General features: G+C 44.7%; 1 protein-coding gene and 1 long non-coding RNA gene across 5 annotated transcripts in view; one reads left to right on the forward strand and one right to left on the reverse strand.

The window, feature by feature from the left end:
* Window positions 1–1484: 1484 nt before the first annotated feature.
* CDC42EP4 (CDC42 effector protein 4) overlaps window positions 1485–15802 on the reverse strand; it is a 28980-nt gene continuing 14662 nt past the window's right edge. For 2 of the 4 annotated variants that reach the window (XM_021002567.2, XM_021002569.2), the window contains exon 2: window positions 1485–5190. In XM_021002567.2, coding sequence (XP_020858226.1) covers window positions 4015–5079 — 1065 coding nt within the window. In that variant the 5' untranslated portion in view covers window positions 5080–5190 and the 3' untranslated portion in view covers window positions 1485–4014. Of the gene's footprint in view, window positions 5191–6636; window positions 6717–6829; window positions 6929–15802 lie in introns of those variants that run through there. The other 2 variants (XM_021002570.2, XM_021002568.2) reach the window with 2 other exon arrangements.
* LOC110219329 (uncharacterized) lies at window positions 7047–10760 on the forward strand. Its single transcript, XR_002327579.2, has 3 exons — window positions 7047–7132; window positions 8286–8405; window positions 10686–10760. It is a non-coding gene; the product is annotated as an uncharacterized LOC110219329 (long non-coding RNA).

Below are 15802 nucleotides of genomic sequence, written 5' to 3' on the forward strand. Positions count from 1 at the left end.
GCGCTGGCCCTGGAGTGAAGAGGACCCAAGTTCAAATCCGATCTCAGACCAGACACTTGACACTTTCTAGCTGTGTGACCCTAGGCAAGTCACTTAACCCCAATTGCCTTGCCCAAAAACAAAACAAAACAAAACAAACAAAAAAATAAAACTTACTCGGGCAATTGTGGAGGGGGGGGGAGATTTAATGCAAGAAGATCCAATAGTCCAAGCAAAAAGTAATAAGAACCTGAACAAGGGTGGTAGCCACGTATGTGAAGAGAGAAGGGGACTTATTATGAGATCATAAAATAGAAATGACAAAATTTGGCAAATGGGTACACAGTGGAGTGAGGGAGAGTGAGTTCCAGGATGTGAACCAGGGTGGCAGAAAGGATGTTGGTGTCTTTGACAGTGATATAGAAGTTTGGAAGAGTGATGGGTTTGGGGAAGAAAAAAGTAAATAGCATCTTCAATGCAGATCACAACCCAACCATGCCTGCCCATCCTGTGCCAGTCCCGTGCCAGATTCACCCAAAATTTAAAGGGTGGGGTGGGGTGGTGAGGAAGGGTTCCTTCTTAATGAAGTCAGGAAGACCTGAGATCAAATCTGGTTCAAATCCACACTACAGCTATGTGACCCTGGCAAATCACTTAACCTTTATCTGCCTCAGCTTCCTCATCTGTAAAACACGTTTAAACACCTACTGCCTAAGAGTTGTTATAAAGATCAAATGAGATATTTGTAAAGTGTGATAGAGCACCGGCCCTGGAGTCAGGAGGACTTGAGTTCAAATCTGGCCTCAGATACTTGACATTTACTAGCTGTGTGACCCTGGGCTAGTCACTTGACCCCAACTGCCTTGTGCCCCCCCCCCCCAAAATCGCAAAGTGCTTAGCATAGTACCTGGGTGCCTAATAAAAACTTGTCCCTTTCTTCCCCACCCCAAGACAGCCAGGGGGAAATTTTTTCAAAGGCACCTGCTCAGCTGCTGCAATATGTGTGCCCGGTAGCATTTAGGTTATAACTGCCCTGGGGGTCTGAGAATTTGGGCTTAGAAGGACCCAGTCAGAAAAGGCAGCAGTATAAAGGAATGTTGGGGGAAATTAAGGGAAGGTCTGGTTGTGTTGGAGAAATGCCCTATGACCGGCTAGTTGGATAGCAGTGAGACGGTTGATCATATGTGCATTTCCTCCCCAAAGGACCTCCCCACCTTTGACTTTGCAGACCACCAATTTAAACCAACCCCCACACATTACAGATAGGGAGACAGGACCAGAGAGGAAAAGCATTTGCCCAAGACTGGAACAAACTGATAGGTCTTCTCTAAGGGGGTTGGAAAGCACCTAGCCTAGAGAGAGAATGAGAAGAGGGGACCAAGGAGCCTCTAGGACCCAGTCCCTCACAGGAAATGAACAAATAGTCAGTAAACATCCATAATTAGGACCATTACCCTGTCACCAATGCCCCCACCCTGCCCAATATACACATTAAACACACAAAGTTGAAAACATCAAGCATCACTAAGGATTTTTAATGTTTCCTCTCTGTCTTCCACAGGCCTCATTAAAAAAAGAATATGCATTTTAGCGTGTGCTACATCATCACCAGGAAACATTTCGTGTGCTGCCCACACAGGGGTGGGGTTCATCCCCATTCCCCTCTCCCTGTCCCAACAGGCTTATTATCCCTTCTTGATTCAGAACTGTCACTGGCCATGGACATCACCCAAGTCTGTGCTTTTAAAGAACTAAATTAGCGTTTCATATAGTCGTCATCACCTGTGTCACTAGTTGTCTCAGTTTTTGTTCTATCCCCTCCCTCTCACCTTCTCCCCCCTACCCCCCAGTTCCAGACCTAGGCTATAGTTTTATTTGATTCTTTGGGCTTCTCACCCAGCCCAAAGCCACTAATGTCAAAAAAAAAAAAAAAGAGGAGGGGGCAAGCAGGGTAGCTTTCAGAGAAGTAAAAGGTTGAACAGGAGGGCTGGAGGCCAGGCCTTTTTGAGGACTAGTTGAAGAAAATGGGGGTGTTTATGCTGGAGATGAGATTTTGGGTTGGGAATCTGTTAGCTGCCTTAAAGTATTTGCAGAAGGAACCAGAGATTTGTTCTTGGGGCCTTAAAGGCAGAAGTAGGAGCACTGGGCAGAAGTGGTAGAAAGGCCAAGTTAAGATCAATGAAAGGAAAGATTTCCTAACAGAGCTAAGCCAACATGGGAGGTAATGGCTTCAGTGCTGGAGGACCACTTGTCAGGGATGTTATTATGCTGTAGAGGGGATTCCTGTTCAGGGATGATTGGAGTAAATGACCTCTGAGGTCAGTCTGTGCTGAAACCCTAATACTAGAGCAAGGCTGACCACTAACACAGTAGGACTTGTACAGCTCTCTGGGCAAGGGGGGGAGGGGTAACCTTCTCACCAGTGGGAAGATTCCCACTACCAGCCCAAGAGATGGGCAGCCCACAGTGCAGGCTGAGATGTAAATGAAACTCTTAAGAAAAGGGGAATAGTGCAGGTCAGGGAAGAGAACAGGCAAGTCTGGGAGAAACCCTACTCACCATAAAGGCCTTTTTTTTTTTCCCTTAGAGGAACTAGATTAAAATTAAAAAGAAAAACTACACCCACATTATTTGAAAGAAAAAAAAAGGCAGGCTGAGTCAATAGCTGGTCCCCGTGTTTGGGCACCCATATTTTGTTATTATCACTACTCCCATTTGGGTAGACTAAATTTCAGAATCCCAATATGGGGGCCCTTCTCAGAGCTTTCCCATTATCATCTTCTCTTTGCTCCCCAGAGGTTGCTGTGGGAAAGGAGAGATTTTCCACATATACTACCCTAACCCAGCCACCTGGTGCTGTTTAACTCCAAGGGGCCCCAGACTTCCTGCCCGGGGTTCTGGGAGGCAGGAATGGAGCATTGCTGAGGGGGGAGGGGAGCTCCAGAAGAAGGGAAGGGCTACAGTTCCCAAACCACTGCCTCTCTTCCCCCCCACAGCCAAGCTTCTTACCCTCCAAGACAAAGGGAGCCCCAGCCCCATTTGGGGGAGCCCCAAGCTCCTCCCAACTTCTGTTCTTAGAAGGGGGCAGCAAGAGAGCTCCCAGAGGAGGGGGAGTGGAAAGCGGAACATTTCCCAACCAGGCTCCAAGAACTTTATAGTTTCCTCCCAATAGTTTCCCCTGTTCCAACCTTCTATTAAAACAGAAACATGAGCGAAGAAAATAGGTACATGGGGGGAGGGGGGGACTTCTCAGAGGTTTCCCCCCACCTGCACCATATGTAATTGCCAACCCTTTCCTCTCATGCTCAAACCTCTTTCCAGCAATGGCCAGCAGCCAGAAAACAAAGTCACAAATCAAGATAAAAATCGATGGGGAATGAGAAACATGGGGTGGGAAGAGGGTGGAGGGGTGGGAGAGGTTTGAAAGACACAAATTGGGGGAGAAGAGGAAGCTATACAGAGTGGGAGAGAGGGAGACACATGGAATAGGAAGGGAGAAAAGAGGGAGATACATTATGAGCCGGAGAAACAGAAATCAAATAGAGGTCTGGCTCTGCTGCCCTGGTATTGCTTAATGCGGAGAGGCAATCAGGTTGACATCTGGCATTCATTTGGGAAGAGGTAAGAGTGAAGGGGACTAGAGAGAAAGTTGGAAAACGGATTCCTGCTTCATGTCAAAGTGTTCCTTGGCCAAGAAAACATCCCTGACCCCTGGATGTCTTGGGTAAGAGCAAGCTGTCCATAGATGTCAGGTAAATAATCCATCCCCACCCGCGCCAACCCAGAGTTGCTTGACTCACAGGTTCCACCAAATCTCACATCTAGGAGGAGTCACAAAGAGGGCCGAATATTCTATTCACAGGCAAAGATGAATTACAGAGGTGTCTCCTGCAACTAAGACTTCCTGCCAAGGACCCTTCAAAGGGCTATTCTACCTGGACTCTGGGAGCCCCATAGAAAGGTGGAAAGTCACAGGAAGTGGGGACAAAAACAAGTCAGTTGTGCAGAGCCATTCCATACTCCCCCCTCCCCTCTTCACACACGGATCTCATCCTCTTCCTCGTCCATAAAGGAGAACTCTTTGTTCGGCTGTCGGGCAAGAGGGACCCGAGCCCTCTCCAGCCCATGGAGCGCGGGGCTTCGTTCCTCTAGGATTCCAGAGGCGCAGCTGGAGATGGAACTGCTGTCTCTTGTGGTATGACTGCCCATGCTTCGGGCAGAGGCTGGGCTGGGAGCTGCTGCTGCCCAGCCCTCATCCTCCAAAGTGCAGGGAGGCAGCAATGGGGAGTCCGGACCAGACTTCCCCTCCTGCTGTAGCAGAGGAACAGCAGCAGGAAGAGGGGGCTGGCTGCTGTGGCTGGGGCCCTCATCACTGTGACGACCATCCTCTTCCTCTGGGTCCCACTCATCCTTGTCCATGATGCTAAGGACATCCCCCAGCATGGAAGGCCCCAGGTCAATATGGAAGGACATAATAGATTCTGCATGCTTCAACCCATAGCCAGCCTTGGTTACGTGAGGCAGGTCTGTGATGTCCCCAAAGGCCCGCTCATCAAGAATGGGGTCAGGAGAGTGAGCACCCCCCGATCCATTCAGACGGGGTGTCTTCTCCCCAGCTCCTCCATCCTCCTCCACCTCTTCCTCCTCTGCCCCTCCAGCAGCTGCCTTCTTCACAGGACTGGATGAAAGGCTCTTGGGCAGCTTGCCAGACCCCTTCTCTGCTGCCTCTTTCTCATTGAGCTGTGGCAGGGACACCGCATTCTTCACAAAAAGAGCAGAATCCCGCAGAGAGCCCAGCATGTCCCGTCGGTCTCCTCTTGTCACTGACTGAGACCTTTTGCTGCCCCGAAACTTTCGAGACAGAAGACTAGGTTTAGATGAGGAGGTAGCACTCGCCTGCTCTTCGAGGGACTCAGGGTCTGGCTCCCCAGCCTTACTGTTGAGGAAGGAGGTGTCCCCAAAGGCATCCCCAGCACGCCCCACATGCATGGTGTGGCGGAAGTCGCCCAAGGGAGCGCTGATCATCTCTGCTGTGAGGTCTGCTCGTGAACGGCGCTTCGAGTGGGCCGAGCTGGACACTAGCTGCTTGAGAATCGGCATCTTCCTGGGTCAGGAAGGCAGGCCCTCCCAAGGTCAAATGCAGGATGGAGGGGCAGATCTCTGAGTCTGGATCACGAGGATGGGATGATGAAGAGAATACAGCAGCAGGGTCTGGAGAACAGAACACAAAGAGTTAATGCAGTTTGGAAAAGCAGTGTACTGATATAAATAAATCTGCTACTGAGTTGCTGGGTTTTTTTTCTCTTTTAAGACTCAGCTCCCTTTCCTCAACCTGGTTGCAAAAAGTAGAATAGATAAAGGAAGCCCAAAAGATGGACTTTTCAATCTACCCCACCCACTCCTCTGGTCACCCTGGGCCAATGGCTATTAGCAATTCTGGTTTAGAGAACAGAGCACTCCGAGGAACTGGCCAGCTCTTCTGAGAGGTTAATCTATATTTCTCCTACTTTTACATAATTACATAATATTAGAGTGGGAAGGTTTTTAGAAATCACCCAATCCCTTCCACTCCCTCATTTTTTGGTTTTTGGGTTTTTTCACAAGATAAGCAAACTGAGACCTAAGAAAGCTAAGATAACTTACCCGAGGTAACAACGCGGCCAGGCAAAACTAAAACTCCAACTCATGTCTTTCTGACTCCCCAGTCCAACGACCTTTCATTACCCAACACTGCTACCCACTCTACCACAAACTAAAATGTGAATCCTATCCTAGCTTAGCAGCAAACCCTCCCACTACCTCCCTACAAAGCTGGGTTTTGAGATGGGAGAAGGGAAGAACAGATCATAAGGTCCAAGGTCTAAGAAAGAGAATGACTCCTTAACTGTCCTTGGTGATAACTAGCCCTTCTGGAAAGTTCTTTATAATACCTAACCTGATTCCTGCATAAAGTCACTGAATGGTTCAGTTATGGGTCAGAGCCAAAAGGTATTCCCAGTAGGGGAAGCAGTAGGTATTCCCAGTAGCTCACTACATTTACACTTCTCAGGCGCCCAAGTCATGCCCTGGCTCATCGTAAGACATGGACCTTGAGATGGTGCTCAAAAATTATAACACGGAGGTGAAGGTGACATGACTGTTCAGCATTTCTGCAAAATGTTTCACATTTTGATGTGTTTTAAGAGAATAATAGGAGTTATTGGTTCCCATTTCTAGTTTTAAGCCTTTGAAATTGGGCAATTAGGAGTCTTTTGCATTTTGAGCATTTTTTTTAATGGAGGAAATAAACAGTTGTCCTCTACCTGATCTAAATTGTACAGCAAATGCTTTTCTCTTTTGAGGAGACTCCTAGACACGAGCCAAACCTAAGCTTTCTTTAAGCAATGTCCCTCTGGGGTTTGGAGACCCTGGAGGCAATGAGACCATGAGAATGATAATGAGACAATGAGAAATTCTGTTGAAAAACCATGTTCCAGGGACAGCTGACCAATGGAAAGCTAACTTCTGCAAAATTGTTGAGACAGTTTTTATACATACATACATACATACATACATACATACATACAAATAGCTCTAGTCAATTAATTACAATTACTTATTTCCATAGGAAATTTAGGTGGATTTTCTGATGCTTAACTACAAAAGTGACACACTTACCTCAGGAGCCTTCTTTGAACAGAAGATTCCATCCACCATTGATAAAGATTACCTGAACCAGATAATGGCTCTTATAATGACATTTCTAGTAAAGGAAACATTGGGTACTAAAACCCAATTCTTTTCCTTCTAATTGAAGGAGACCTCAGTTCAGACAGGAGAATACTGAACCCAGAGAGAACTTGTTTCTCACCTAGAGTTATAGATTGCTATGAAGATTCCTCAGGTTCAGAAAACCAACAGAACAGAGTGGAATATCAACAGTCAACCTGACCCTTTAACAATTTCAGGTTTAGGGAGGCAGGCCTATAGCTATGCTGATGATGACTGATCCATACCCTCAACCAGTTCAGGGAGGAAGGGTAGAGAATGCAGTAGGTCACAAAAGAGTTAGACTCAGGTGACCCCTGACCTAAAATTATGATGCTATAAGTGAACCAGAAGATGCAGTCATACATATAAGCCAGATAAAACACTAGAGATTGCCCATGTAAAGGTACCCTGCGTGTAACTGTACATGTTTGTTGATATACATATTAATTGCTACATGTTTAAATTATGCTTATTTTATGTCTTGTTTTTATGTAAATTTGCTTGTATGCTTATTATGTAGTGTGCTACATAGCAACACGTCTGTCAGCTATGACCTATTTTACTCATTTGTCTATTTGCATATTTGAAGGCAAGAAGCGCTTACTATGAGCTACCTACTCTGCTAAGTCCTGGGGATAGAAATAGGAGAAAAAAGAAACATAGTCCCTGTCCTCAGGCAGCTTACAATTGAATGGGGGAACACAACACATAAAAGAGCTGAATGAGGTGGGAGGACACCAGAGGGGACATGGTATCAAAGAATAGGAAGTTAGAATCAGAGCCAGGAGAATGAAGGCTGATATGCCTCTCCCTCACAAAATAAAGGCCACGGGAGAAACTCACCAATGGAAAAGAAGGTGGCCAGCATTGTGGAGGGATGTGAAATGTGGGAATCAAAGAAATAAGTGTAAAAACACTTTGCAAACCTTAAAGTGCTATGTAAATGTTAGCTTTTATTATTATACATTAATGGTTATGCCCATGTTTAGTAGTTGTATGTTGTGATATTATAGCTAGTTTGCTTTGTTTTGAGGCTGTTGATGATTTGCTTATGTACTATGGATACGTGTGTTATGTCCTGCACGTAATTTAGAAGCACCCTGTCTAGTGATGCTGTGTGTTAGCATTGTATTTTGTGTTGAGCCATATTGTTAATGTGTAATTGCTTTCAACAGTATTGTGGGATGATTATCCGGGATGCTGGGATAATCACCCTTGTTATTTTCAAGGGGTAATGTTTATTTTGATGCTTAGGCTACAAAATTACAGATTTCAAGTATACCCTGGCTGATTTTTTTTTTAACAAGGGACTGCAAAATTCTAGCATTGGGGATAGATATAATAATACCTGAGCTATGAACCTTGATAAGGAAACCAGAAACTTAAACAAACACTGTCCCAAGAACTCACTGGTTTGGTAAGGTGTCTTTGAATTAAGTTTTGAAGGTTTTGGGGAGGAAGAAGCCAGAAAAGAAGAATTAGGTCATCCTTGGGAAGAAGTGTCACTGGTAGGATCATGATATGTCTGCTTTCTAAAGGCTATATCCCCTCTCTAGCTCTTCCAGGACTCCAGGCATCATGGATGTACCATGACAGGATGATGTCATCCAGAACAGACAGAACCCTTGCCACTAGCCCTCCCTCCTTCCAGCCTAGTCAGAGAACAGTGTCAGAAGGTAAAGTCACTCTCTTTAAGGTCTGTCTCTTCTCCTCTTCCTATCAGTAGCTGCCCCCCACCTCCACCCGCATTGGCATTGCTCAGAGTCCCCATGCTGGAATTGAACAGCAGCCTAATTGCCAACCAGTACTCCCCCTCCCTCCCATTGTGGGTTTGTCCAAAACACACAGCAGGAGGACTTGGTAAATCAGGGTTAACAAAGGACATTAAGCAGTAGCTTAGCACCAGAATGGGCGAGAAGCTGTTCTGGCCATAATGAAATGAAAGCCAGGTCCCATGTTCCATCAAGTCAACAACTTTCCAATCTGCAATTCTCAGCAGCTCTGTCTTTACAGGACCCAGTTCTACAAGTTTGAATGTAGAAGGTTATCAACAGAATATTGGGAAGCAGCTATTTTTATATATAATTTTTAGTGTTTGCAATAACCCCAAGAAAACCACAGGGGATGTATTATCCCATTAAACAAACGAGAAAAAACCTAGGTTAGGAGAGGATGAATGACTTTTGTCCAAAGAGGCTGTGCTGGGACTCAAGAGCCCAGCTCACCATTCTGGCCACTACACTAATTACCTGGTCTGGCCCCTTCCCTGCTTCCACCTCCAAGGTTCCCTAGTTTCTCCCTTCCTGTTCACAAAAGCTAGTCACAACCCAGCTCTTATAATCTGTAAAACAGGGATTCTTAAGCATTTCTGAGTCATGGACCTCTTAGGCAGCCTTTTCAGGATGATGTTTTTTAAATACATAAAATAAAAGACATAAGATTACAAAGGAAACCAGTTATAATGAAATCTAGTTACCAAAATATTTAAAAAAAAATAATAAGTTCATAGATACCAGGTTAAGAACCTCCTTCTCTAGGCAACCCAAAAATACACACAATGACAATGATGTAAACAGAAAGAACCATCACCCAAAGAAATCAAAAGTGGATGTAGCAAAATAATAAGGAACTAACATGGCTCCGAAGAAGGAAAATGAGAAGACACTGCCACCCCACCCTTTTGCTGAGGCAAGAGTTTCACAAGGGTTGTACATTCAATGTATTTTCAGATTTTTTTGATGTGATGATTATGCTGATTTTTTTTTTGTCTTTAAAAAATGTGATGGGTCTCTGTGAGGGGAAGGGATACTGGTAAAAACTACAGTGTTATAAAAAGATATCAATAAAAAACTTTTATTAAAAACACATTAATTTTTTTAAACTCCTGCTCTAAATGATTTCACTCATTCCAGTATATAACTAGAGTCAATGATCAATCTGGCAGCTTCTTCTCTCCCAGCAGCTTGTCTGTACCTCCTCCCCTTATAGACTAAGGACTCAGATCTGAAACTGAGTGGGCAACAGGCCTGATTGGGGTAAACAGAAAAAGGGAAAGGTGGAGCAAACAAGCAGAGATGAGATTGGCAATCACTCAGTCAAACTGAGACCAGTTAAAGACCTTACTTAGCCTGTAAAGGCCAAGGTCCCCCACTACATCTTGGGCCGTCTCCAGTCATATCTGGCCATTGGACCCATATGGCTCTGGAGGAGAAAGTGAGGCTGGTGACTTTGTACAGCCCTCCCTCACTCTTTCTCAGAATAATGTTTGTTGCCCACATTCATAATTGAAGGAAATGCTAAATTTCAGTTAGAGGTTAATGAAAACAAAAAATGTAATTTTTTTTTTTTGCATCCAAGTTCACCAACTTCCTGAAATTCATCCATGGAACCCTTGAGTGGTCTGTGGACCCTAGGTTAAGAAGTCCTGCTGGTCTAGAATCCTTTATTTCATAGATGGGGAAACCAAGACTCAGGTAGAGGAAATGATTCAGATGAGTCAGCATGTGTAAAGCACTCTGCAAACCCATAGAGTTCTTTTAAATTTAACCAAATAAGAATGTATTAACCAACTACTATGGGCCATGCCCTGGGAAAAGAGAAACCAACCAGCCCCAGAGAGGCTAGAAAGTCCTGCCTACATTAGGAGAGCACGCACAAAAGAGTGACTTCCTGCCCTCGTAAGTCATCATGTCTATCCCCCTAAACTCCCAGATTTACAATGGACCCTTCTTCCTTATTTTTGCCCTCACCCTTCTTCCACCATACCCTCACTAGGGATGAGTTATTTTGATCTTTCAGATCAGCTCAAAGCCCCCAGTGAAGGAAAACCCATTGATTTCCCAAGGTAACCTTCCACAAGGCAATCCATTTCACTTTTGGTTTAGCTCTGTTAGGAAAACTTTTCCTTATACTGATCCTAATTCAACCTTTCTACCACTTCTGCCCATTTCTTCTAGGTCTGCCTTTTGGGACTAAGCATAACAAATCTCCAGCTTCTCTTGCAAATATTTTAAGACAGCTAGCATGTTCGCAATGTCAAACCTTCTTTTCTCCAGGCTAAACAACACATTTTTTTAAAAATCAGTTCTCAAAGGGCATAACCTCCATTCCCCTGGACTCTTTCTGAAGTCAAACATCTAAAGAAGTCAAAGTTCTGAAGATGGCAAACATCTAACTATGAGACCCTCTACTTCCTACACAGTACTCTCCCAAGAATTTCATGGGGTAGGCATGGGGGGGCAGAGAGTAAGAGGAACTTGGAGAAGATAGGGAGGTAGGGCATGCATTTTCCTGCCTGAGAACCTAGGGTTGTGGTCTCCTGGAGAAAAGGGAATGTTTTACTCAAAGCCATTCTCTACTCCAATCTATCTCCAATGGGGGGAAGAAAAGCACAAAAGCTTGGTGGCTTCCAGCTTAAGTAAAAGAACCTCTCAAATAAAATAATGAGATTGAGTTATTGGTTAAGCCTCCCCTTGAAGGTGCTAAGCAAGGCAAGAGCCTCCATCCCAAAGCAGGTAACTGTAATCATTTCCCTACTTCCCCCCCACCAAGTCTGGGCTGCCCTGGGATGGAGAGCTTGGTTCCAGCAGCAAGAATAAGATTCTTAAAGGGGGGAAAGATGAGATAGAGTAAGCCTACTTCAGGAGTAGGGGTTGCCACAGGAATGGGGGAAACAGATTCACCTACCACATTATTTTAAGCCATTCCATATCCTGGGAAGCTACCTCAAGAGCCAACATAGTAGCCTTTGCTTCTCGCAGAGAGAGATAGTGAGTTGGGGCAGGGCTGAAGAAGAGTCCTGGTGGAGCTGAAGTCCCTATCACAAGCCTGCTTTGGAACTTCTGGTCACTCCCTCCCTCAGGCTCGAGGCTGCCAGATTCTGTGGGCAAGGCAGAATGTAGAGGGGCCTACCCTGAAAAGGAGCCTACAAGAAGGGATCAGTGGCCTTCTGAGGCATCCTTGCTGTGACTCAGCTTTGGGGAAGAAGCTAAAATAGACTTAGGGAGGATCACTCCCTGGCTTTGGGCACCCACTGCCTGAACCTTTCTTCCAAGGCAGGGTAAAGGGAAAGGATGGTAGACATCTCAGAAGACCAGTATTTCCCTGAATGCCAAGTCAACTCCCATCTAATATCCCTCAAGATAAAAACACCAAGAGTTCCTGCAGGGACTCAGCCTCTGACAAAAGTCCACACTCACTATAACCCCTTCACATATGGTCTTATTTTCTGGAATCTTAGGGATAAATCTTGCCTTCCCCTGTCCTGCTGCATAGTCCATTATCCCTTATCTACCCCCCAAAAAAGGGGATGAAAATATTTGTACTAACCTATCTCACAGTGCTATCATGAAAGAAAAGATTTTGAAAATCTCTGAGCAGAGGCAAATTTGGCTTAATGTTGAGGGAAAAATTTCTTTTTAACAATGGGAGTTGTCCAAAGTGGGTGTCTTCAGGGTAGTGGTGGTGTGAAGTCTTCAAGCAAAGGCTGGATGATGACTTGTTGGATACGGGTCAAACCAGATGGTCTCTGAAGTCCTTAACTTAAATTTTCTGGCATTATTCATAACATTATCTTGTCCTGAAGCCCAGAGAAGGCAAACAATCTTCCCAGGTCACATAGTTTGGTAGAGCTGTGAGTTTTTGTTGTTATTCAGTCATTTCAGTCATGTCTGATTCTTCATGATCCCATTTCGGGTTTTCTTGGCAAAAGTACTGGAGCAGTTTGCCATTTCCTTCTCCAGATCATTTTACAGATGAGGAAACTGAGGCAAACAGGGTGAAGTGACTTGCCCAGGGTTACACAGCTAGTAAGTACTAGAGGCCAGATGTGAACTCAGGAAGATAGAGGCCAGGCCTTCTATCCACTGTGCCCAAGAGCTGCGAGAAGGATCTCCCAAATCCTATGGTATTTCCATGTTCCTGATTCAGAAACAAGGGCATCACTTCATTTCCCTGCCTGAGAACCTAGGGTTGTGGTCTCCTGGAGAAAAAGGAATGCTTTACTCAATCATTCACTACTCCAGTCTTGTCTCCAATAGGAAGGAAAGAAAGAAAAGCTTGGTAGCTTCCTGATCATATAAAAGAATCTCTAAAGTCAAATAGTGACACTGAGTTTTAGGTTAAATCTACCCTTGAGGGCACCAAGCAGGACAAGAATCTCCATCCTAGAGTATGCTAGTGGGGGTGGGGGGGGGAAGAGGAAGGCTGCTGGGGAGGTATCTTCTTCAGGGTTACAGGGCTGGTCCCAGTACTCAGAGTCATAGATCTAAGGAAAGGCATTCCTATTAACTATAGCATCTGGCACCAGTACAGGCAATCTTGATGCTAGAAAGGAGACACCAGCTCATCCCACAAATAGAGTGATTCTAGCAAAAGGGAGTTTTTTGGGATACTCATTAACAACAGCCAGGAGTTGGAACTAGTTGATCTTTGCATGGAAAGTAAAGGCATTAGGAAAGGACTCTTAACTTGAGAAGCAATTCAACAGAGCCCTGGAAAGTCGGCAGTCCTAGCTGGGCACTCACACATGTCAGTACTTCTTTCATGCCTAGAACATCCGAGAATCCCTTCTTTATCTTTTTTCTCCTCCTTACCCCAAAGCATGTAACAGATACATGCAGCCTCACTTTATTCATAGGATTTAGAGCAGGAAATGTCACCTAGTCTAACCCCTCGTTTTTTCAGACCACAAAACTGAGACCCAGAGAGGTAAGTGACTTTTACCCAAGGTCACAGGAGTTATAAATTTCAGACAGAGCTCAAACCAATGTCCCCTCACTACAAATACAGTGTTCTTTCCACTTTTCACAGAACCTTTCATCTCCTAGAGAAAACTGTTTTTTTAAAATAAAATGTTGGGGCAGCTAGGTGGCACAGTGGATAGAGCACCGGCCCTGAAGTCAGGAGAACTTCAAATCCAGCCTCAGACCAAACACTCAACACTAGCTGTGTGACCCTGGGCAAGTCACTTAACCCCAATTGCCGAAAGAAAAATAAAATGAAATAAAATAAAATGTCACTGGGGCAGCTAAGTGGTAAAGTGGATAGAGCACTGGCCCTGGAGTCAGGAGGACCTGATTTCAAATCCTGCCTCAAACTTACTGTGTGACCCTGGGCAAATTACTTAACCCCGATTGCCTCCAAAGGTAAAATAAAATAACATAAAATAACACTACAGGGTATACGGGTGGGAGGAGAGTCAGAAGAATTTTCACCTCACCTCTCTAAAATTATAGCCAGGATGATGGCAACTTACAGCATAATAGAAAGTGCCCAGGAGACCTGGGTTCTAGTCCTGGCTGTGCCCCTAACTAACAATGTAATCCAAGATGAGTCACTCAAAACCTCTCTGAACCTCAGTTTCCTCATCTGTATAATGGAGAGCTTGAATAATGTCGAACCTGGAGAACAGTTTATGAAATGACAACATTAATTCTAAGGAAAACAACTCTGAAAGACCTCAGAACTCTGACCACAGTAGGCACCAAACATAACTTCAGAAGACTGAGGATGAAACATACCTTTTACCCCCGGCAGAGAGAGAAGAGAGGCACAAGACTGAACATGCATCCTCAGACATTGTGACCAAAGTGTTGTTGTTGGTGGTGGTGATGGTGGTGTGTGTGTGTGTGTGTGTGTGTGTGTGTGTACGCGCTAACTATACACATTTTTTTATAAGAGAGCCCTTCTACAAGTGGGGTGGGATGATAGAAAGGTGGATTGTGGGTAATAAGAGACATGGGAACAAATTATGACATTTTATTCATTGAAATCAATTAACTATGGTCACTAAATAAACTTTGGTGGTTGTTTCAATGTTCAATATAACATTTAATTTTTAAAAATAAGACAAAGGTGGTTGGACTAGCTAGTGCTAAGATTTTATGATCTACAACTTTCCTGTTCAGAAAAGAAGGGAGCTTAGGTGTCTCCCACCAAAAAAAGGGCTAGGACCGACAGCTGCATCCTGATTCCACCTACCAGACTGAACAAGAGAAACTAAATACTCCAACCACCCCAGAGGAGATCTGCTTGTTTCCTGTGTCTTAAAAAGAATTTGAGAGTTGGAAGGGACCTTAGAAGCCCGAAAGTTCAACCTCCCACCTCTTGTAGGAATCCTATCTCCAACCTGCTGGATGCCTAGTCATCCGGTATTTTCTCTTTCTATAAAATCCAGGAGAATGTTAAGTTATTAATCCTAGTTATCAAAAAAACGAGTTTAAGCAGTAATGATTGTGCCAGAGAGACCGCCTACAATCCATAGCAGAATCACTTAGCCTCTCCCTTAGGATGCTGTTCTGGGATTCCATTGCTTACCCTAAGAAGGACCAGCTGAAGGACACTCTGCTCTCTTGGAGTTCCTGGGTGGGAGAAGCTGGTTGTTTCAGAGATAGAAACAGCAACAACAACTGGGACAAATGACTTCCTTTCTGGACCTCAGTTGTCTCACCTGTTAAATGGGGGGGTTGGACAAAACAATCTCCAATTGCTGTGCCGCATTTATTTAATGCTGTGTCCCTGACCCTTTCTCGGGCTGGTGAAAGCCTGTGGACTTCTCAGAAGGTTTTTAACTACATAAATAAGATATGTAGGATTACAAAGAAAACCAATTCTACTGAAATATAGTCATCATTTTTTTTTAAGTTCATGGAGCCCAGGTTAAGAAGTCTTGCTTTAAGATTTACAAAGGATTTTCCTCACAAGGACTCTGTGAGGTAGATATTTACAAAATGTTACTACTGACCAATTAAGAGATAAGAAAACAGGCTGATTGTGGGCAGCTGAGGGGTTAGAGTGCCAGGCCTGAAGTCAGGAAGACTCATCTTCCTGAGTTCAAATCTGGCCTCAGACACTTCCTTGCTGTGTGACCCTGGGCAAGTCACTTCACCCTGTTCACCTCAGTTTCCTCATCTGTAAAATGAGCTGGAGAAGGAAATGGCAAACCACTCCAGATACCTTTGCCAAGAAAACCCCAAATGGAGTCACAAAGAGTCAGACACAGCTGAAAGGACTGAACAGCAGTTAACTGACTTGCTTGTGGTTACAAAATAAGTGCCTGGGCTGGGATTCAAAC

This window comes from Phascolarctos cinereus, unplaced genomic scaffold (assembly GCF_003287225.1).
Source record: "Phascolarctos cinereus isolate Bilbo 61053 unplaced genomic scaffold, phaCin_HiC Scaffold_5;HRSCAF=322, whole genome shotgun sequence".
In the NCBI taxonomy this organism is placed as follows: domain Eukaryota; kingdom Metazoa; phylum Chordata; class Mammalia; order Diprotodontia; family Phascolarctidae; genus Phascolarctos; species Phascolarctos cinereus.